Here is a 24344-nt window from a genome sequence, read left to right on the forward strand (position 1 = left end):
TATATAAAAATATATATATATATATATATCTACAGGATGTTTGACAGCCATTTTGAATTTCGGTTGTTACTACATTGCAATCATTGTTATCTTAAAGTGTTTTAGTGATTGTCAGACACTTGGAATACAGAGGATGGTTCCAGTCAATTTCTAATGGGCTGATTGGCTAATTACAGACATTTCTCAACATAACGCCAAACCTCTTTTAAGTGTAAAATATTTTGTAAGACAAATACAATTAAATGGCAGTGTTACAATGTTTTATTACCCATAATGAACAAGCTCACTAAATGTAGTTACATTAATGATTTTATTGAATTTCAGCAAATGAATGAGATATCCATGAGGACACAGTTAGAGCTGCCACACACATGCATGAACACTGGTAACACCTGGTAGGTAGTTAGTGACACGACCCATTTTAACCTGTCACAAATGATAACTGCGTGTAACGGCCAGCTGGTACACATTCTACACCTACACTAACATAGACGTTCTGATACACGAGGATCTCGACCTTCATAGTGATTTCCTCTGTGTGTCTTTTTCAAAGTAAGCAAATGGATATTGAATGATGTTCAAGAAACCAGCCTGGCACTTTAATAAATTAAAACCTACCATCAGGATAACTGTTGTATTATGTTTACAAAATGAAGTTACATTTAAAAGATGTCTCTGATGTAGAGTTTTGTTGGAAATAAAACCGGAAATCGGTAAAAATCCGTTATATATACATGTGTAGCAGGAACCGCTACAGTTTACACTAACATTTATACTCTTCATAAAAACAAAATTAACCTCAAATAATGCACCGATACAAATTTCACAAATAAATAAAATGGTCATATGTGGTATTCACGAGAGAATGTTTTTTGCGATGTCGTAAGAACTGAAGACTAGTAACTTTGCGGTAGATAATTTTCAGTGTATTCATTATAAACAGTATGTGGCGATATTTGCGCAAATATAATAAACTCTTGCGAACTCCTTTTTTCGCGAGTGAATTCGTGCTTGCTGTCTAGTTTGTTACTCGAGAAATCGCTAAATTATCACGTGAATATAAGCATCCACTATGTACACATTTTTTCTCTATTTTCAGATCGCGATCAGATAGTTGATCCAAAGTAAGCGGTTTAAACATCACTCAAATATTTCGAATAAATGACTCACCAGAAAACTTTATTCAGAACAATTGAATTACGAGTAAAATAAAACACGATTATTATGAATCCGTGCGGTATTTGTAAAGACTAACTCGTTAAAGCAAATAATTATTGCTAAACTTAACGTGTACGAGACAAATCTTTGATTGAGTCAAAAACAGGACCTTGTCATCAGCACAGATTTGTTTTCAGCGTATTTGTTAAAAAGAGTAACAGGTTTCATTTCACTTATTTCCAATAAACGTATTACTATGTGTATCAGTTATCAGGAACTTTTGAATTACAAGCATATTGGGCAAATATAATATAAGAATAAGCATAATACCGATATTCATAGCTAAACCATTACAGGGAAAATTTACTAAGGTATGTGATAAAAAGAAAACTGTAGAACACTTTTTTTACACTACGTGCTGGAATAGATTGACTTTTTTCCGAGTTTGAAATTTCCAGAAGGTAAACAGTCGACTTACAAATGCAAATGTCAATACTCTAAAACAAATTACCGCGAACATGTACAGCTCACAAAATGTTTGTGACAAACAGTAGGTGAGAATATTTAACTTATTTATTTGTTTTCTCCGTTGAAATAAATCACGATTCACTGCTACCCTCGGAGACCATACCAACCTTTAAAACAGGAACCGTGTCACTCCGGTCACGTGTCATCCGAAACAAAAACATTTTTGAATATTAGCATGGAAATTCATTAATCCGGATAAATTATGAAATATTTAGTGTTAAAACCTATGTGGTGTGTCTTAGTAGTATGGCTCAAAATGTTGTTGATACATTCACGTCATTCTTGTCAAATTCGCTCATGCAAACTAGTTAGTCGAAATCCAAAGATGTAGTTGTTGTATGCATTCGTTTCATTGAAATTTTCTTGAAGCATTCTCGAAATTGCAGTAAATCGCTGAGAGATTTTCTGAATTGCGCACTAAGGCAAACATAAATCCAAAAGTTCACAAGAAAACTCACGTAAACGAGAACGTTGAGAATGACGGCGAGATATAACGTAGTCAGACTGCTGAATAACGTATTGTCATAAAACAAAATGGCGAACACCATTCCATTCGGGAGTTCTACTAGTATAAACATGACGACGAGGATAATAATCATTTGGGAGGTCCGTTTGATCTGCCGAAAGTCTCGGCGCTCTCGTTCGTTTTCCTCGTGCGCGTGTAAAAGTAATATCCGCTTAGATTCTGATTTCAACTTCCGGACAAGCAGAAATGTCGTCACTATCAGTAGAGTACAAGGCACCAGTTGGCCGAGGGCACACCGAAAGATATTTACAAGTCTCTCGTACTTTTCCGAGATGTCTGGATTGTCATGACAAAGGCACATATCTTGCGTAAATCCGTTTTCATCAACGACTCGGATGAAATCGTAATTCGTGTAGAGAAATCTTGGGGTGTACATTGCTGCTGCGAGAAACAGACTCCCCAACACGCTATACAAGGAAACCCGGATTGTACAGAGTCTTGGCCCCACAAAGGGGTGCGCTATGACAATGTAGCGCTGAATGCCCAAACACGTGGTAATCCAAACGGAGGCTGTATGGAACAAGGAGCTTAAGTGAGACAAGTAGTCGTAAAAATAGCACATAGGGTAATCCATAGGGGTATCAGCGTGACCCAGCCCATAGATGTACACATATAAATAACTAATGACCCCTCCCGACATAGTGTCACTCATTGCTAGAGCAATCAAAAGTATAGTTGTAGGGGATCGCATCTTCTTCCGGGTAAACACCGCAATGACCAGGACGTTTGTGATAAGCGTCACACCGAAGATGATTGGACATAGCACCCCATACACGCCAAATGCAAAGGGGTATGCGTGGGGTAGACATGTTTCGTTCTCGAAGTTACCTTTGAGATTCACGGTAATATTGCTGCTGGTATTTCCGGATTCCGGACGAAAATCCTGATAATCCCCAACAGCCATATCGATTAATGTCAAATGTTTTCAAGTATGAATTCGACAGTCGGTTTTCACTCACGCATTCGATAATTGATTCACACTGTATGGTCATACGTCAAAGTCAAATATGTTTGTCCCTTTATCCGACTTTGTACACCGTGAATGATATATAAAACACGATTACAATATTAAGAACTTCTATATAAAGCAACATACGCCTGTATATTGGGTTGACAACTTTTTTGTCGGGATGGCGTCTGAATTTTATATATTTACCTGGCGACTTACTTGTACAGTCCGCAATTTATCGTATATATTTCAGCGCACATATACAATTTTTGTCAAAGTCCTTTATCGAATATGCCCACATACTGCTCGGGGATAACACATATTTTCATTTAAAGATATCCTCACATGATTCGGCAGAAAAAAGTTTTCTTTAGCTGTTGTAATTTGGCTGAAGCTAAAATCCCTTGTTTCCAGTCGCCCGGTCACCCACCGAGTGTGGCTATCCTCTGTTAGCATACGAACCGGAATCAGAGGCCCGTTGACGCGTTTATGAAACAAACACTCCCGTTCAATCAATAGAAGGTATTTAGTGGTTAAACCGTTGTCCAGGAGTATTGAGAACTGTTAAACCTGTTAACGGTCTATTGGTTTGTATCAGAATATATCAGCAAAACGTTGTCCTCATTTGCACTTATAGTATACTTGACTTGTTTGTGGCATTGTCCTGAAAAGTACACACCTAACTTTGTCATCTCCCGTGTGACGTCGTCCAGGCTCCGTAACTACCCTCAAGCAAAGTCACTGTCTGTGTGTACGTCGACACGGCATGTGCACTACCGGAAACAAAGTATTTAACACGTATGTAACTATGACACGTCGCCTCTGTATTGGTTACATTTGACATCAATGGGTTTTATAAAGTCGCCCTTGCTATTTCACAACTCATTATTTGTACGCTGTCCAATCACTTACATACGACTCACTACCTGACGGGTTTTTTCTTGGAAAACAGTTCATCTGAACTCTCCGATACCTGCTGTACATATAGCAGTAGACTGGTGTGTCTGTGGATGCGGTGCCGTCCTCAGCATATATACATATCCATTAGCTCGCTTACCATATAGATCTGTTACACACACTAACTATCTGTCCTTCTCTAAGAGATGCTTACCAAACTTGTTTAGAGCTAGGGGTATTTATCACCAAGTAAGTGTTTTTGGAGTCGTATATTTGTCAACTTTCTTGAATCAATTTACATTTTGGCGACATTACGATTTCGTTGATCCATTTCCGAATATCACATACAACAGTGCTTTAACACAGTTGGAATGATTTTATCAAAAACCTTTCAGCAAGCTTTACCTCGATTTATTTCATAAGGACGAGTTATAATAATAACGCCAATTGTTTTCTGTCCTCTAGCTTGATTAGTTGGCGTATAAATTGTCTGCCAGGTTCAAAGGTTTTAATTCTATTATATAAAATTCGTCATGAATGTCACTGTTCACATTGTTCTCACCCTTTAACATTAGATAATTTTACAGCACAAGAAATATTTGAAGACATCACAGGAACGGCAATATATGTAATCCTATCCCTCTTGCCCCTAAGCACACTGCCCACTACATAACCTGGTTTACCGTCATGGTAACTGTATGCAGGGATGACAGCGGGATCTCATTCATTATCAATGGATCTAACATGGGCGGCACATGTATCCACATGGATTATCTGTCTTGTCATTGACCATCCTTGATTGTTCTCGTGTACACGTATCCCCTTCACCCTGGTATGTACGTGTGAAGAGGTAGCAGTATACGTATTGGCACGATGTGTCCAATTATCCCAGCGTTCATTGGACTCTTTTGGCCCCCGTCGATGACCATGCATGTTGTGAAAGCTTCGGAATAGCATATTTGTTCTAATTAGTGGTATTTAAGAATTGTAAATACGCCTCATGAAGGGCTTACTCATCCCGCAACACAATAACAAGTTTAAACAGCCCTGCATAAAAGTATACTAATCCGAGCCTCTTTATCGCTTTACATTTAGATTCGGCCTTTAGCCAAGCATTGTCAAATCGAAATGTTACAGAAATGTTTAACGTAAAAATCATCATTATAAAAGATCTGTGTTCAATCAGAGATATATACAGACTGTATCAAATTAAAACTAAATGAAGAGAAATGACGCAGTTTATTCAATTGAAGGGGAGGAAATTTGAATCTAACACCTTTTGTAGTTTTATGGTAATTGAAACAATAACGGATTTTAGCTTTTTTGTAGATTTTTATTGTGATACATTGTATACATAAAATCACTTACGTAAATTGAAACTGTTATCACAAACAGTGTGGTTTAAAATTGTATGTCTTTGTGTACATCTACATGAAGGAACAGCAGGGCTGACAAAGACAATTGCCTTCCACACCGACGGCTGGGGTTCGATCCCCAAATATGTTTACTCTTAGAATATTAATCTTAATGTTCAGACTTGCTCTCAAATGTTCAAGAGTGTAATTCGTCAACAATTTCAAGTCAAGAGTTAACTCTTTTTTTAATCATAAATATTTTAATATTTTAATCAAGGAACCCTTAAAAGTATCTCCTTTTTATGGTTAACTTTTTGTTTTCCGATTCCGGTGTCAAGATAGCAACTTGAATAGGACTCGAATACTAAAGGTCTGACCGCACGTAGGGTCATTGAAATAATTTCGAAATCTGTGTGTATGTATACATATGTGTATTAACCAAAAAAATAAAAAAAAAAAAACAGTTAAGCATTGCTAACGTTTTAAAGTCTCGTTGCCATCTTTGGGCTTCATGTTTATATGAATCACACAAAAAACTTCATTGATTCTTCTCACATATTCCTATTTCGTTGATCTCTGAAAATGACAAAAAATAAACTTGTTGATCGTGTAGAAATATATACCTCTAAGAGATGGTTGCAGAGGGGCTATAAAATGAAATAAATAAGAGTGTTTGATACCGTGTCACAAAGTTCTTCATACTTCTGCAGCTCGTAACTACAGTTGAAATATTTATGCTGGGACATTTAAAAGACCATCGTGTGCTCGATATTTTCACTAAATTATCAGGAAACTTTTAATCCTGGCTCAACTACAAACAGTTGTTAACGTACTTCTTACTAACGGTACATACGCGAACGCGTTTTACAATTATACATTATTAAGGCTTACAAGCAGATATTGGAAGATAAATTGGTCATCTTGTTTTCATTGAATGCTAATGCAAGCATGTATTCTGAATCGACAGCATTTTGCAAACCTCATCTCAATCATTGGCATGAATGAGTCATTTTATTTTCAGTTTCAGTTTTAAACAATACAGTTACATGTATCGTGTTTTGTGCATGGACAATATTCTCCACCCTAAGGAGACATTTTATTGTGCAAACTTTCATAATAATATCTATTGTTATTTAAATTCAAGTTCCAGGTTTTATTACTTTGAGCCTTTTTGTTCGTCTGTGTAAAGTAAGGTCTCGCTATCAGCTTACTTGATCTAAAGGACCGGTGAGTTTATGCTGCCGCCCGTTATCCCTCTGTTGTCCGTCGTCCGTCTTTCATTTCTCTTAAAAGCTTACTTCCCCTGAACGACTGACCAGAGTTCGCCCTAATTTGCTGTGATGTATGTATTGGACTAGAAACTCAGACTTTTTACAACGCATGGATGTGGCGACCGGTGGCGGAAGATGGAACCGGATATATGGAACTCGGTGGATTTCAGCCTTCGGAATATTACTGCTTCTGAATGCCAGAATGGCTCAATACAAAGTCAGGCTGTAAACCATGTGTGTTTGCAAGCTCGGCCTAAAATAGTGCAAAATAAGGTAATATGATCTAAACTGCAGAAGTAGTTGCCAATTTTGGTCTAAAAAAGCATCTGTAAAGCGATAATATTTTTTTATTAATGAAGTTTGTGCGACCAGATTTATTATGGATAGGGGATTTTGAGTGTACAGATAAGTTAAAGTATTTGAAATCAACCGAGAACCCCGATATATAAATACATACACAGAGAGAGGGTATGAAGAGACTTAAGTGCTAAAAGGATTTACCTCGGGTTCCGGCACCGCCTCTCGGGACTTAGGCCCTGGGTCAGAACATGGAAACGGCCCCTACTCAATACTCTTATTTACATTACAAAAGATGAACATGTAGAGATTAGCACAAACATGCTTCCATGACAAGCCCATGAATCTTGCCTTACTCCTAGGGACTTATATATAAAAACGGTTTGGTCACAGAACAAAGTGGTCTTTATAATGACAAAGTAACCAGGAATAGAACATTTTCAATTTGACCAAATAAGCTATATATTGACAAAAACAAAATAGAAAGTTCCCGAATTGGACTACCAGACTCGATAACAAAGTAGAAAATGATGTCCACATGGACCTACCAATCTACATGTACATAGCCACAGTGCCACAACAAAAACGTTTCCAAATAGGCAAAACAATCAAGACCTCACAAAAATGCCGATAACATGAAAACTAACTACATACATTATAAACCTTTACGACTATCCCAGGAAATTTAACAAGCAGGGTGATGGTATTGAGGCTGATGGAATAACTGCACGAAACAAAAACAATGAGGATTCTGGGTCACGTCAATCCATCACAATTCCGCCCATTATGCTGTTGTCTTTAAATTTTTATTTCCAATCAAAACATCGTAGTTACCTTAACTTGCCTTCAAACATTATTTCCTCGAAACCTTTGTTTGTTCTGTGATGTCTATAATGTCCATGAGATTGATACTTGTGGTCCAGATAATTGATCCGTATGTGGAACTAATGCTATCCGGCCCAGGGTTTATACCCAGAAGGGGGAAATCCGGGGGTTATGTAGAGTCTTCACGAGAGCTATTGCATTAAAATAAGAGGTACACGCGAAACCGTCTCATCCAATCATAATCAACGTATTTCAGCGTGTTCATTAATGTGTCCAAAGCCCTATGACGTTTCTCCTAATACTGGACTTTATGGTCACTTTGTGCTTATTAAAAGTGACAAATCGTTGTAATAATAAAGATAAATTGTGCGTTTGTCCGATATTATAGATTTGTATCTGGATACGAAGTCTGTAACAGCAATATCTCAGGAAAGCCGCTGAATGGCGTGACATTTTTTCACAAGCTACGTATTGTCAGTTGACAGTCTGCCTATAGGCGGGCCTCCATTGATGTCGTCAATACCACGGGTCCACATGCATATTCTGACATTCAATAATAGAAATGCATAACTCCGGGGAGGCATTCCATTTTACGATCGATTCAGTTAACATTACTATGTCAATATCTATCAAAACCTGGAGAGGACATGCCACGCTTGAGCAAATGTTTTTACTTTTATGATATTTTTATGAGTGAATTTGAAGCGTATGTACAGTCACTGTCCCTGCATGTGAATGTGTATTTACTGTAGTACAGGTTTGTAGATTTCGTTAAGATTAACCCGAGGATAAACGTGTGTGTATAACGCCTATTTCCTTTGATTTGGCTAATAAGACACTGCATCATATGAACGCAGATGTCGTACAAATCGTATTTTCTATGTACGATGTTGATCGGAATTACATGTTACTTAAGCAACAACTATTCCGAAAACAAGTTTAGCTAGGGGGTGATATAGGATTAAAGTGTATCTACCATTGATAGACAGTAATACTCTATCATGTTTCCAACACATTATACCCATCATAATATACCCTACCATAATACCCTACCAACACATTACACGCGAGTGATGCAATAGGCGTTTGCTAACGAAAACAAAGATACAAAAATTAAGCGTCGGAACTTATGATGAGGAAAATTTTAAACTAAGACAGGTATGTGTAAATACAGCAATATCTGTTGCTAAAACTATCATCATGTTTGCGAAAACTGTGAAACAATGTTGCTCTTTCGAAAATTTGAAAAGAACATCAAGGTATAAGTTGTTAATCAGCGGGAGAATTGTTATCACACGGTCTGTCGTATTTAACTAGTGTGTAGTATATTCTGGTTACAAATACTATCAGATTAAGGTGTCCCAATTATTCTGTCTTATTTAATATAATAAGAAGCAGGCGAGAGGAGGAATATGAGAACGCCACAGTGTTGGGGGGGGGGGGGGGGGGGGAGGAAAGAAAGGATGAATGAAGAAAAAGGCAATACCAAACCATTTAGCGGAAAATGAGAGTATATAATGTACGTATTCTAGATATTGTTGAAGATGAGTTTTATTTTATTTCAAAATGTCCATGTTAGCTTGGCTTGCGTGTATTATATGTTTTAACTTGCTACAGTATATTAAGAAGTTACGCATAGCTCTGTCCCATGCTTGTCGTCAACATCTTGGAAACTTGTCATATTCTTTGGTCACGTTATGAGATAATAACTCCATTTCGCGTGGACAATGGTTATTGATGTATGTCAGTGTAGACTGTAGATATATTTATAACTTCACTAATCTGTTAATAAATACTCGCGCGTGTATATATTCGCGCTAATTTACTCAACGCAAAAACGCGAATATGTCCACTATTGCAGTATACCAATGACAGAGTCCGTTTTACAATTAGATCTTCCATGTTCAGAAAACATCATGGGTGATAGTAAAAGTGTTGTGTGTACACCCCTCGATCGATTATATTGTCTGTTATCAATCTAAAGTAAATAGCAGTTATTTTAGTTAAATTCACAAATATACATGTAAGGCATATATCCTAACCGTAGCCATTAGAGATTACTAGGGGAGCGAGGGGTTACAAAATGCAGAGGTTAAAACGTATCCCGTGTAAGTGCCTCGTTTCCAAAACCGTCACGTGACACTATCTTCGAATTCGAGAGGATATATCTCACACCTTGGAATATACTGACATCAGTCTACTTGTAGCGAACAACTGTAGTCCATTTTAAAATCCTTTTTCAGGTCGTGGTCGAAGGTTTAATTTCTCATGTGGGAAAAAAAATGTTAGAAAATAAAATAGCATGTTCGTGTTCTCATCTCTTTAAAGAGTATGTGTTCAACTTTCTCAGAATGTTGTACTTTCAGATCTATGATCACAATAACCTGACTGGTATGTGATGTGTAGACCAGAGGAGAGTTGTAAGGAGAAGGGGTTAAAAACGGGAACAGCTCCTGGTATCGCAAAAGGAGGAGATACGCACAGATCGAGAGCGTCATCCTTGGATTTCGAAGGTAGAAGTATAACGAAAAGACCTGTTACGACGTCATGACTCAATTATGGGAGGCCATGCCATGCTACGTTACCATTTCCTGTCAGTGCTAAGTGATATATTTCCCAGAGTTAAATAGTCCTAGTACCCACTAGAACCTTACATAAGATTCTGGCAACATGGTCTATATCACGGCCAGACCGGAATTTGAACCTGGGACACTCCGAACTCTTCATATATACAATATATAGGTATGTAGAACACAGCGTATGAAAAAATTTGAATAACGATATTTTACAGACGTTAGTAACACACACATGAGACAGTGGAAGGATCGTTCAGCATCTTGTGCTGAAATTGACAAATTTCAACTTTCCGGGTAACTTTATAAATAGTCGAACCCGAGGATAGGGGAGGTGGTCAAATCTCCTCCATTTTCTGAGTAAGAAGTCAATATTTGTACGTAGTATATGTCATTGGACATTGATGTAGGATCACCTAGCTAGCCAGATAACACGCATTCCACGTGAACGAGCAGATCATCATAAGACACAAAATGAGACTGCAGGTTTACGTAGAACATTTAATTCAAGGATCCATCAACATCCCGCTAGTTAAAACTTGATAAAAACTGATTTTCGTCAGATAAGGAAACGTCCGAAAGAAGATCATTACATTGTATAAATACACGTTGCATTGTTGTTTAAACTTAGTTTTTTGTAATGCTCGGAATGATATAATCGGTGGAATCTTGACTGACGTTAGAACAACAAGGATTTCACGATCGAGGCTAAAAATAGACATGGACATTCCTTTAGGGTTCCTGTGTTCATGTACTTCTGTAGCATTTGAACTCATCGCATTTGAAAGAAATAAAATAGTAAATATCAAATTATATATTCATGCCCTCCGGGCTCCGTATCCCCATGCTTATTTCGACATACGAAGATCTTATGGCAGCGGACCTCTTTTATTTAACTCTTTCACCCCTGAAGACACATTTGAACTCTTCCAATTCAAAAGTTGGAACAGTTTATTATGACATTTTTGGGGTGAATATGCTAGCACATCCAGAATAGCAGTATAGATAAGATAATTGCTCTCCAAAACCCTCACAGGACAGTATGTAATGTGCAAGAATAATCTTCTATCTTGAATGTGAAAACACATGAATCGATGCTAGTGGTGTTTTTTATTGTTACATCGTATCAAAAAATCAACAAAAAAATATAATTATTATGTTAATACTTAATTGAATGTTGTCATCACAGTTGTGGAAGTGCATATGGGTTCGAGTTAATAACAATCTTTCTGCATTTGATAATTATAGATTGTCAAACAGGGTGTGCCAACAATTTTCTCGTGGCGAGCACGTGATTATAATAGAGAGGCCACCGAAGGGGAAAACACTATCCACAGATATGTTTATCATCTATACTACATTGTACATTATATAGCCCGTCAATCAGCAATGTCGACTTAACCCCATACGACCCAATCTTACCAACTTGTGACAGTATCTGGTATTCGCAGTCACCAGCAGAAGTGTAACTACATATTCGTGTTAACAGGTGATCAGCTCAAATGGATGGATTTTCATTTAATTTTTTTAAAGGATTTCTTAACAAAGAACCATTTACAGTTTTTCCTCATATCTTTTTATCAATGATCTTCCTCAGCAAATTGACGTCACCTAACAGATGCGGGCATTCCAACATTCTGATTTGAAAAAATTCCCAATTTGGAAAATCCAATACCAAGTCCTATTTAACTACTGCTCGGGTAGTCTCAGACTGACAATCTACACATGGATTTATCATGTTACTGGTAGGTGGTCTCAGAATGACAATCTACACATGGATTTATCATGTTACTGGTAGGTGGTTAAAACAAGTGATAATAGATTATGTAAGAAACCTCCTGTGATGACGATGTCTGCATGTCTGTTCTAAATCTACGCCTTTCTCTATTATATTTCTATATTCCTATATCCGTAAGCGTTTTCTTAACATAAACCTTTTCCTTTTTTTTGCATTTTCAGCATTTTTTTTTTAAAAAAAATTGTATTTATCAAATCTCTCAATTCTATCTTGCAGAGATTGATTAGATATTTATAAAAGCTGACAAGTGGGAAAGAAGAGCTCTTATCAACATTTAAATAAATATACCCCTATACTTATTGAGTATCTTGTAATGATGCAGACGCGATATCATCAATTGATACTTTATACCACGACATAGCTGCTAGCTGGTGACCGAATTCCCGAGCTCGTTTGATAACCTGATTTAGTGTGCAATGATCTGGATTATAGTGGACGGGACTGTCCGGAGCTAATATACAGGCCAGACAGGTCGTGTTCCGGCGGAAAGGTTGGACAGTAAGTGATATCATACTGATAATATACCATGTGTTCCAGGAATTCCTTTTCCAGATCTACTGTTTTGACCTTTATTTGACCTTTTTTGGGGGGGTCATATCTTAAAAATAGTAATCTCATGGATTTTGAATGCTTAAGTACATGTACATGTTATAGTTCAATTTCAACTTGTTATATAAGTGCCTGATCACTTCTCAATACGTTTACAGAGAGGAAGGAGATGCACGATTTGGTTATGGTTTATGTTCAGTCGAAAGGAATTGTATTGTAACATTGTATTGTAACATATGACAATAAACTCGTGAAATTCGATACATGTGAATTATACACATAAACAATCGACACAAATTGAATACTGTCAATCACTTTATTTTCGATTCTTTCCCAGTATGTGTATTCGCGATTTAGAGGATGCTTTATTAATAACAGGTGTTTATTATCTAAATAATAAATGAGAGGTTAAAATTTGTGAATTAGTCTCCTTGCGGTTTTATGCGAAAATTAACTAAGTTATTTACTGTATTTTTATGTAACTATTTTATATAATGTAAACAGTATTGTGAAGTCATCGCTAAGTCTATGATGTATACGTGCTGTGCTGAACGCTGGAACAATATACTCTACCATGTACGCACAAACGATAATAACAGGTACGCAGGGACCGTATGGCGTGTACGCATGGACTGTATACTATAAACGATATACAATGCACATGCATAAAGCAAACACGATCGGTATACATTATCCTCGATATCATGGGGTTACGCTCACTTTAGCGCTCTGTACCCCTGGAATATATTATAGCAAAATTGAAGGCTCAATGTGCAGCACCTTGTGGACGAGAAGACAAGTTTGATCCTTTAATGTACATCAAAAGAATCTTGCGGTCGCGTAACAATAACAGTTATTCTCTTTGAAGGCAGATGTCGCTTTTCTGTAATTATCCGCCTTGTGATTGGTCAGGTTTTTTTTACCTGACGCCAATCAGCTAGCTAGCCGCGTGCCTTCAATTTTGCTATGACATATTGTCTAGGGGTGCAGAGAGCGAAAGTGAGCGTAACCCCAGGATATCAAGGATGGGTAATACTCCACATGTACATGTACGTTTAAACGCCAATGGACAGACGATACACGAAACAGGGTTATGACTTTTATATGACTTGTGTAACAATTCATATGATCTAACGTCAAATAAAAACAGGACAATTATGGCACTGAGGTCACACAAATACGAATACCGAAATATATATCACTCTAGATCAGATCAAAATGTCCGTCCAAACATTATGTCACCTTTAAATGTCCGTCCAAACGTTGTGTCACCTTTAAATGTCCGTCCAAACATTATGTCACCTTAAAATGTCCGTCCAAACCTCTTGTCACCTTAAAATGTCCGTCCAAACGTTATGTCACCTTAAAATATCCGTCCAAACATTATGTCACCTTAAAATGTCCGTCCAAACCTCTTGTCACCTTAAAATATCCGTCCAAACGTCATGTCACCTTAAAATATCCGTCCAAACCTTATGTCACCTTAAAATATCCGTCCAAACCTTATGTCACCTTAAAATATCCGTCCAAACATTATGTCACCTTTAAATATCCGTCCAAACATTATGTCACGTTAAAATGTCCGTCCAAACATTATGTCACCTTAAAATGTCCGTCCAAACATTATGTCACCTTTAAATGTCCGTCCAAACATTATGTCACCTTAAAATGTCCGTCCAAACATTATGTCACCTTAAAATGTCCGTCCAAACATTATGTCACCTTAAAATGTCCGTCCAAACATTATGTCACCTTAAAATGTCCGTCCAAACATTATGTCACCTTAAAATGTCCGTCCAAACATTATGTCACCTTAAAATGTCCGTCCAAACATTATGTCACCTTAAAATGTCCGTCCAAACATTATGTCACCTTAAAATGTCCGTCCAAACATTATGTCACCTTAAAATGTCCGTCCAAACATTATGTCACCTTAAAATGTCCGTCCAAACATTATGTCACCTTAAAATGTCCGTCCAAACATTATGTCACGTTAAAATTTCCGTCCAAACATTATGTCACCTTTAAATGTCCGTCCAAACATTATATCACCTTAAAATATCCGTCCAAACATTATGTCACCTTAAAATGTCCCTCCAAACATTATGACACCTTAAATCATCCGTCCAAACATTATGTCACCTTTAAATGTCCGTCCAAACATTATGTCACCTTTAAATGTCCGTCCAAACATTATGTCACCTTAAAATGTCCGTCCAAACATTATGTCACGTTAAAATGTCCGTCCAAACATTATGTCACGTTAAAATGTCCGTCCAAACATTATGTCACCTTTAAATGTCCGATTATTGTGCCAAAAACTGACAAAAATATTAGTTCAATTAGATTACATTCAACTGAAATACGCGATGTTCTACAGATATTGAAGCTCGGCAAGGCCTCGGGTGGGGATGGAATCAGCCACCATATGCTAAGAAATACTGCTTGCACTGTTTGTACTCCGCTCGAAATAATATTTAATATGTCCTTATCAACAGGGATTTATCCAAATAAATGGAAATTAGCTAATATCATGCCATTGTTTAAAAAGGGTGACAGACATTCTCCTTCGAATTATAGACCAATTTCCTTGCTGTCCACTGTTGGTAAAGTTTTTGAAAGAGTGATTTTTAAACATTTGTACAACTACTTTATAGAAAATTCTTTGTTTTACAAATATCAGTCTGGTTTTATGCATGGTCATTCTACAGTGTATCAACTCATTGATATATATCACCAAATTTGTATTGCACTTGAAGAAAAAAAACATACGTGTGTTGTATTCTGTGACATATCCAAAGCTTTTGATAGGGTTTGGCATAGAGGTCTTGTAGTGAAGTTAAAATCGTACGGGATTTCAGGTGAATTGCTTATGTGGTTAGAAAATTATTTGTCTCAGAGACACCAAAAGGTATTTTTAAACAGTTCATATTCTTCTGTAGGTCTAATTGAGGCAGGGGTTCCGCAAGGCTCTATTCTTGGCCCACTTTTATTTCTTATATTTATTAATGACATAGCAGATATTTTTGAATCAACGTCTCGTCTTTTTGCAGACGATACATCATTACTTAAGTCATCTTCATCTTGTCTAGAAATTCAAGAAACTTTAAATAGAGACCTAGATATCTTAAATACTTGGTCGAAAACCTGGTTGGTTAATTTTAATCCTGAAAAAACAGATGTATTGTTTATTTCGAATTCAATCGATATCGAAGAAGACTTAGATTTAGAATTTGATGGGAAAGTCTTAAATTTTACAGATTGTCATAAACATTTAGGGGTAACTTTTAATTCGAATGCAAAGTGGGGGGATCATGTAAATGGAATTTACACTTCTGTTATGAAAAAAATTAATGTCTTACGGAAACTGAAACTCTTATTAAGTAGGGATGCTCTTTTAATAATTTACAAGACTTTTATTTTACCTGTTTTAGAATATGCTTGTGAGTTGTGGGACGGTTGCACTGTTTTTGAATCTGAAAAGTTAGAAAAAGCCCAACGTGAAGCTGCTCGCATTATATTAGGACTTCCTTCATATACTCCTATTAATACTTTATATTACGAAACTAGTCTTGAAACTTTATCTAATCGCAGAAAACGGAGGAAACTTCAACTATTGTATAAGATGCATAATAAATTAACTCCTGATTACTTCAATCATCTTTTGCCGCCTTTATCTGGAGAAAATAATCGTTACGCTTTACGTAACAATAATAACTATAGGATTCCTCCTTTCAGATTATCTCTTACTAATTCTTCTTTTCTACCTTCTACTCTTCACTATTGGAATAACTTAGACAATTCGGTTCGATCTCTACCCTCTATTAATTCATTCAAATCCTGTTTAACATCAAATATTCAGTCAAGTCCACCTATTTACTTTAAAATCGGAAATCGTAAACTTAATATCTTGCATACTAAACTCCGACACCAGTGCAGTTCCCTTAATTATGATCTTTTTAGGGTTAACCTTGTTGAGAGTGCATCTTGTAATTGTGGTCATCCTTGTGAGAATGTCTTTCACTATTTTATGGAATGTCAACTTTTTACAAACGTATTTTGGTTCAAAATTTGATTAATTTGAATGTTGCGTTAAATTTAGAAATTCTTTTGTTTGGCAATTCACAATTTTCCGTGGACCTTAACTCAAACATTTTTAGATCTGTGCAAAACTTTATTAAATCCAGCAAGAGATTTTGAGTTCAAATTGTAATAACAATTGTACATATTTATTGTCATTATTGTAATGTCATGTCAAATGTATATTGGGAGAAGGCGTTGGTAAGTTGTTATAACTTGTGCCTAATCCCTTGTCTAATTTTGGCAATAAATATGTTTAAACTAAAATGTCCGTCCAAACATTATGTCACCTTAAAATGTCCGTACAAACATTATGTCACCTTGAAAACGTCCGAAACTATGTCATTACCTTATTATTACTATTACTATGGCTCACAAATTGTCATAAAAAGTATCCATTTATATATATTTACAAAAGCTGTGTCGTTGATGGGACTTTAATTACCATGCATCACGAGACACACTTCTTAGTGTATTAATATACAACACTGACTGGAACTACAATATCCAATATAAATAAACATGACGGCTGCTGAAATATCGCTGGGCATTGTGAGATTTGACAATGTCATTGTAAATTTATGTGCAAAATAAAAAATAAAATAAAAAACACTTTTATTACAACGAAAACAAGACCAATGTCTGCAATATCGTATAAAATGCACATCGGTTGAAATCACCAATGCCGGCAAAGGAAACAATTTTAACGCTCATGCAATTTATCGGAAATATCGTCTGTTACACTGCACTGATCAACAAGGGTTCGTTATAAATGTCTGAAATACACATATTCTATAAACCTACTGACCCATATGTTACAGACCTACTGATATGAGTCACAGCACACATAAACATTTCAAACAAATTTGTAACGAACCTGTGCTCCGTCGCAAGATCAAAAAAAAATCGAAAACAATTTCAAATCTAACTTTCAGCTCAGAGTTCTATTAAATCACCCTATAGACATATCATACGCAATTGTATTGATACTGAATTGTGGAATAAAATTGAAGTGTTTGTTAAAATTTCAAAATACTACTTTGTTCGCCAATCAGCACGCGACAATACGCTGTTAAAACTATTGAACGAAATGGTGTGGACTGTCGATAAGGCGGGCATTTTTAATTTTAAATATAAATTATAAGTTAAAAAAGAACATAAGAGGCAGAGAAAACGTAAATATAAGTATTGAACTGTTTTTGTATGGTATTTATGATCTATTTGAATGACACAGCTTTGCAAGCAAACAACATAATGCGCGCTAATCATAAATACCATACAAAAGCAGTTCAATGCTTAAATGTATATGTGATACGACACTATCGCATAAATTGACATCATGCACGGATCGCATACAATTTGTATTCAAATTGGGAAAGAAAACAAACAGGATTTTTGTGATACCTTCTTTACAGACTTTTGTTTTTTTGAAAAAAAAACAATTTATCATGTGAGTGTCACATAAAACGAAAGGTCACGTGACCCTGGTTTGAATCCAAAACTTGACACACAGCCCTCGTTTCGTAAACACAATACACACACGGACAGTTTTTCATACGAGTGGAGGACATTTGTGAGGGAACGGGTAATTAAATAAATTTCTTACCGTCTGTGTCATACCCAATTAGTAATATATACAGTTTCCTAAACAATTGACTTACCTAAACAGTACTCGATATGCAGTAATGATGTCACAAGACAAATTTAGGAGTTCCGCGGCCATTGATATTATCGTGCTCTTCCATATTAGTGAAGAAGTTTTCAAATTACTGTCAAATGCTTGAGCTGGAGCGATTAGTCAACATGGCTTACCCAAAAGGAAATGTAAATGAATCCATGCTTAGATGGCATATGAAGGTCGCCTGACTGTGATACTGAATACAGAAGTCGAAATTATTCACTTCAGAACGAATATTTTCCAGCAGTTGGACAGCTATTGATAAATGAAAATTGACGAATGATTATCAACGCAATCGGCTATGTGTTTTCATTGAAAAGGAAGCTGCCCAATCTACGGAGTAACGAAGTGATTGACTAGATCGAATGCCTCGTTGACGTCATACAAACGTTATGAAAAATGCATGATTTGAAAAGATTGCACTTTTGTGTTTTGTGCATTATTTGGGCAAATCAAGAAAATTTGAAAGGGGACTGGGCTTTCTTTCTTGGAGGGAAAAGGGGACCAAATACTTCCTCCTGAAATTGAAGATGTGTTTCGGAGATGATTAAAACAACATGACGAGCTACCGTTACCGGTTCATTTTTCTGCTTTGTAAATTTTAATGAAATTCGGATTTTTACATACTTTTTAGCAGACTTATAACATCAAACAAATACCTTCGCGTCTTGACTTGTTGTTTGTGAGGATATTGATAATTTTATGGTAGAAAGAAGATCCTCATTTTGTCACTTTATATGTTTATCCTGTTAGTCAATTCGAAAATTTTGAAAAGAATATCACGTTTAGGGGAGAAATGGTTGCTTTGTCCACTGCAGATATCGTACGGGGCGACCCTGATATATCATACAGGGCGACCCTCAGATATCGTACGGGGCTATCCTTAGATATCGGACGGGGCGATCCTCAGATATCGTACGGGGCGACCCTCATATATCGTACGGGGCGACCCTCATATATCGTTCAGGGCAACCCTCAGATATCGTACGCGGCGACCCTTAGCTATCGTACGGGGCGATCCCTAGATATCGTACGGGGAGACCCTCATATAACGTACAGGGCGACCCTCATATATCGTTCGGGGCTATCCTTAGATATCGTACGGGGCGATCCTCAGATATCGTACAGGGCGACCCTCAGATATCGTACAAGTTGACCCTCAGACATCGTACGGTGCAACCCGCAGATATCGTACAGGGCGACCTTCATATATCGTACGTGGCGACCCTGCAGATTCAGGGTTTTTCTTTTGTGCCCCATATCTAAGGAAAAGTGAAAAAAACATAATTTACCTGGTGCCCAATTGCAACGCTTGGGAACTTTATATTTTCTATTCTTACATAACTACTTTTTCTTACCGCCTGTGGTTTCGTAGGCGTCCGTCTTCATTCTACCCTTTGGTTTCTTTGGTGCCGAAAGAAGTTATAATGTTGAAATGATGGAAGATCCGGTTCTCCTGCCGTTCATGAGGAAAGGATTTTTTTAGATATAAATATCTACTCCAACGCATCCTATTTGGATGCTGATGTGCAGTTTTAAGATATAATCAATAACCTGCTGTGTGTATTTTGTCTAATCATGACTTAGGAAACGACTGCCTTGATGAATGTCCTTTACATGTGGTCAAAGGTGTTTGTGAAAACTTCACTATTGGCAAAGCAGCTGAACATCAGCATAGTGTTTATAGCCACTTAGTGCGTGTTAATGACGCATTGTTGTTTGTTTGTTCTTCAAAACGCAAATCACGGGTTATAATGCTCCACCTTTGCTTACAAAAGAATCGTTTGTACACTGTATTCAATTCAAAAAGTGTTAAAGTAACAACTAATCATTAGACAGAGATCTCCGAAACACTTAACAAATAATCTGTTACAGATTTCAAAAGTGAGTCAGTGCAGTGATACTTCTGACTTCCTACTTATTCCACATATCTCTTTCCTTTGTCGTTGATTATACTAGTTAATTGTTTCACGCGTATGGTTAAACTTTCTAAAAATATATATATTTATATATATCACGGTTTATATCTGTGTAATGATGTTATGTACTAGGCTTTGGTTTCCAATTGGTTCAAGGTATTCCTAGGCATGCGCGTTGGAAGCATTACTCCCCTAGATTGTCAACATTTTTTGTTTATGACCTATTGAACAGATAGAGTGCATCGATAATTTTTATTTCATTTGCCATACAAAATATTAATAAAACTTTTCTAATCCAAGATCACGATAATAGTACATCGTTTTCCATTTGTAAACGTAGTTTGACTCCTGGACGCTTGGACATTTGCGTTACTTACAGCTGCAGAATTTTTTTTGTTGACATGGACATGGAGTTAAAATCTTGAAACTGAAGTCGTCTCCGAATGTTACAAATTCAAACCGGCGCTCTAGGGAACATGTTACAGAGTCAAAGCTTCTCAACTCCATTTACCTTATTTGGTACCGGAATTAATCAAAAAGCACATGTCAAATTGTATTCTTCTACTATTTTGTCTAAAACCTTTTTGGATGTGGATTAATGCTTTCTAAAACTGAATGGAATAGTTCATCATTTAGGTGCATGACTCATACAAAACCATTCCCCCTAGTACATGTTCATATATCTTACGTAGCATGCTAGGGCTATCTCAATATATTCTATTATAGTGACATGTGCATAGATCAAATTGACTTTTTGAGATATTTCGCATTTTCTTTTTTAATTTCTAGCACCTGACCTAAAGGATGTATAAGTCAATTTGATTTATATTGACTTGGAAACTATAACTTGCGTCAGAGATGGAATACTATTCAAATTATATTAGAAAGTTTATCAATAAATTAGACGTTGCGTTACGGAAACTCATTCGTTACTGCCCTACATAGAATTGAAACACAATTAACAACAATATCTAACTTATACTCAGCATTTTTAAAGTTTATTGTAAAAGTCTACGAATATATTTGGAATATTTTCCATTAATGTCACCTACATGAAGAAGTGTATAAGCTTCTATAAGTAGACTTTTTTCCTGGTGAAACAAAGACAGTTCTAATGTGTTCGGATTTGAGACAGCGTGTCCCCCTCTGTAATTTGTTATATAGCTCCGAAAATAAATGCAATGGTATATATCAAGAGGATTTCTATTTTTGAGTGAAACAAGTGCTTACATTGCCAAACTGCGTAGTATCCCTCCAGTTTGTGAATAAACCAATGCTCGATGCAATGTGTTTAAGGTGATGCAGTTGTTGGAGCAGATTTTGGATTAACGCGAATCTTCTTATTGTTATCATACTGATTTTCCCGCTGATGTCTGCGTTACATTTGACCAGGCCTATCGGGAAATATAATTAACTCGGTTGTCCTGTTGTTGCTATTTCAGATAGCTTAAATAAATATCATGAAATAGACATCATTTATTATAGCGTCTTACCGTGATCCATGTAGCATAAACGACCATGAAGCTTAAGTCAAACAATCAATGCAATATATAAATCAATAAAAGTTGGAGGATTTTTCAAGAGCTGCCCTATCAAGAACTAACTACTAGCCCTTTGCTACCTGGCTGATATTTAACGTACATGTATGTGTTTTCATGCATGTTTTCCTGCGATGTGTTTGGATCACTTTTCCGGTTTAACTGCATATCTAGCGGCATCGGTACTTTTATCTTTGCATCTTTTCTCATGGTGCCATACACCTTGAATGCTACAGCGCACACACTGCAACACCCACACCAGACCATTTATAATCAACACGAACCTTGGAGTTGTATTGGAGGAAGAATAACACTTTTTTCTGAATATTCCATTCCAACGGCAGACAACGATATGTCCAAGGTTATATGAACTAGTGAAATACGCTATAGCAAACATCACGTATCGCGAATATAAAGGTTTTGCGTTATTGTATATCGATTAAAGACAATATTTTTTTCTGCATTCTATTAATACATGTATGTGTTGTTTAACCTAATTAATTACCACTTATAATACCTCAGTAATACATGTTTATCCGAATTATACAGATTGTTTTTTTGTAATATTTTACATCCTTTTCATCAGAGTTACACATGTATTTCATGATATCCAACATCATACTTCTAATTTCTAACTTAACATTTTTTGTAATGACATTTTCGGAGTACAAAGTCAAAAATACAATAGAAATTTTCAAATGTACCGTAAAATAATCTTTAAACATTAATTTAAACGTGAACTAAAACGTGTTAAATAATAATCTTCTTGGATGTCCTGTTGATGCAATTTCAAAAAGATTAGATGAATAAGATAAGAAAGACATCATTACCCAACCGGATACTTTGGGTAACATGCATTCATAACAACGCCCGTTCCTGTTGATCGACTTTGTAAGCCTGTTGTTTCAAGCTTTTGCTTATAATATTTCGAGAACAATTATAAATATTGCTACACAGAATTGTCGACATGTTTAAAAACAGTTTCTTTAATTACGTAGCGTTTAAAAATAAAACGGCATATACATGTAATAGATACATTGTGCGAGGAGGGCATTCGTTAAATTGTCCTTCAGGGAAACTTAATTGAGTCTTGTACTTTTTTTAAATCAAAGTGTATGCAATTTATTGATAATGAAAAGAATAATGCTTTTTGTATAATTATCTTTAACCTTCATAAGAATTCTATCAATTGCAATTGCAATTTTCAAATAATTGAAATGAAAGGCTGACTAGCAAAGGCATACAAAGTCTATTGCTTTCAAACCCCTTTACGTATGTAATTGTAAATCTAAATATTTCAATTCCTACTCAATGCAACTACCAAATGTAACCTGTTTATTTGTCGATGAATTTGACCAGATTAACGTTGTCTGTGCGTATGATTTTGCGAAGGGAGATAACTATTGACATGTTTAAACAAAGAAGATGTACCACTTGATGAGATTTTACATTTTTATTGAAGCTACACAAGAACTTGTTCCAACAACCAAAAACGATCAATCAGCAAAATATTATCAGCTCACGGTTGCTAGCGGTAGTGACCAGTCATGTACTGCCCTAGAGATTCTCCCTCCAGCTACCCATTCTGCCTCTTGTGTCAGTATCAACCCCCGGTACAAATAGAAAATAATATAGATCCATGTGGTCCCGTCTTATATGAAATGCAGTCAAACAGCCATTTGCCATTTCAAATTGTTTCGTCCTTTCAAGCCACGTCTGGTTTCTTGTCTAATTCGACATGCACTTACTGCAGCTGCACATTCCAGAAGATGTAGAACCTCGAAATTTAGCGGCTCTCCACTTTGAGCTAGTAAAACGATGGATGCCGTAAACCCGCATCTGAGCCTGTTCACCGCGTCTAAACATTATTCTTCCGCGATGACGTGTCAGAAAATTTGATAACTACATAACTTGGATGTATTAAACTGTCAACGAACAATATCCTTGTATGATGGTCCTTCAATGACAGACTATATGTTTTGCATTACGTCAATACGTAGACTTGTACAAGTTCCATAACCTGGGACAAACGATCAGAATGGACTTCACAAGATCCAATTATTAAACAAAGAAAAAAAACGTTAATTGAAATATAAGGTTTAAATCTTGCTTTGGTCGATTTTATGGGGTGATGAATTGAGTTGGTCTTAAAACAAATTCATCATGAACTGCTTCTCAGTTTATTAAATTTGTGAACTTTAATATAAGTTTGAGTACATTTGTACTGAATTTTTCTGATAGATTGAAAAAAAGACCATAGTGCGCGGTATCTCTTGCTGAATAATATATATGTAAGCAACTTTATTACACACCATAGTTAATTATTAAGATGAAGATATGAACAATACAATTGTTAAGTTAGAGGTCGGAGAAATCCTTTTTGTCCTTGCCGCATTGTTAGCT

At 36.3% G+C, this 24344-nt stretch overlaps 1 protein-coding gene across 1 annotated transcript; it reads right to left on the reverse strand.

Moving 5' to 3' along the window:
• Nucleotides 1-235: 235 nt before the first annotated feature.
• Nucleotides 236-4005, reverse strand: LOC110461905 (sex peptide receptor-like). Its single transcript, XM_021515636.1, has one exon. The coding sequence runs from the start codon at nt 3114-3116 to the stop codon at nt 1995-1997; it is 1122 nt and encodes a 373-aa protein (XP_021371311.1). The 5' UTR covers nt 3117-4005; the 3' UTR covers nt 236-1994.
• Between the last annotated feature and the right edge of the window lie 20339 nt (nt 4006-24344).

The sequence above is a fragment of the Mizuhopecten yessoensis genome, unplaced genomic scaffold (genome assembly GCF_002113885.1).
Source record: "Mizuhopecten yessoensis strain PY_sf001 unplaced genomic scaffold, ASM211388v2 scaffold10703, whole genome shotgun sequence".
NCBI classification, from domain to species: domain Eukaryota; kingdom Metazoa; phylum Mollusca; class Bivalvia; order Pectinida; family Pectinidae; genus Mizuhopecten; species Mizuhopecten yessoensis.

Coding starts and splice junctions, on each gene's coding strand:
- LOC110461905 (XM_021515636.1), bottom strand. CDS start 3,116: ATGGCTGTTGGGGATTATCAGGATTTTCGTCCGGAATCCGGAAATACC.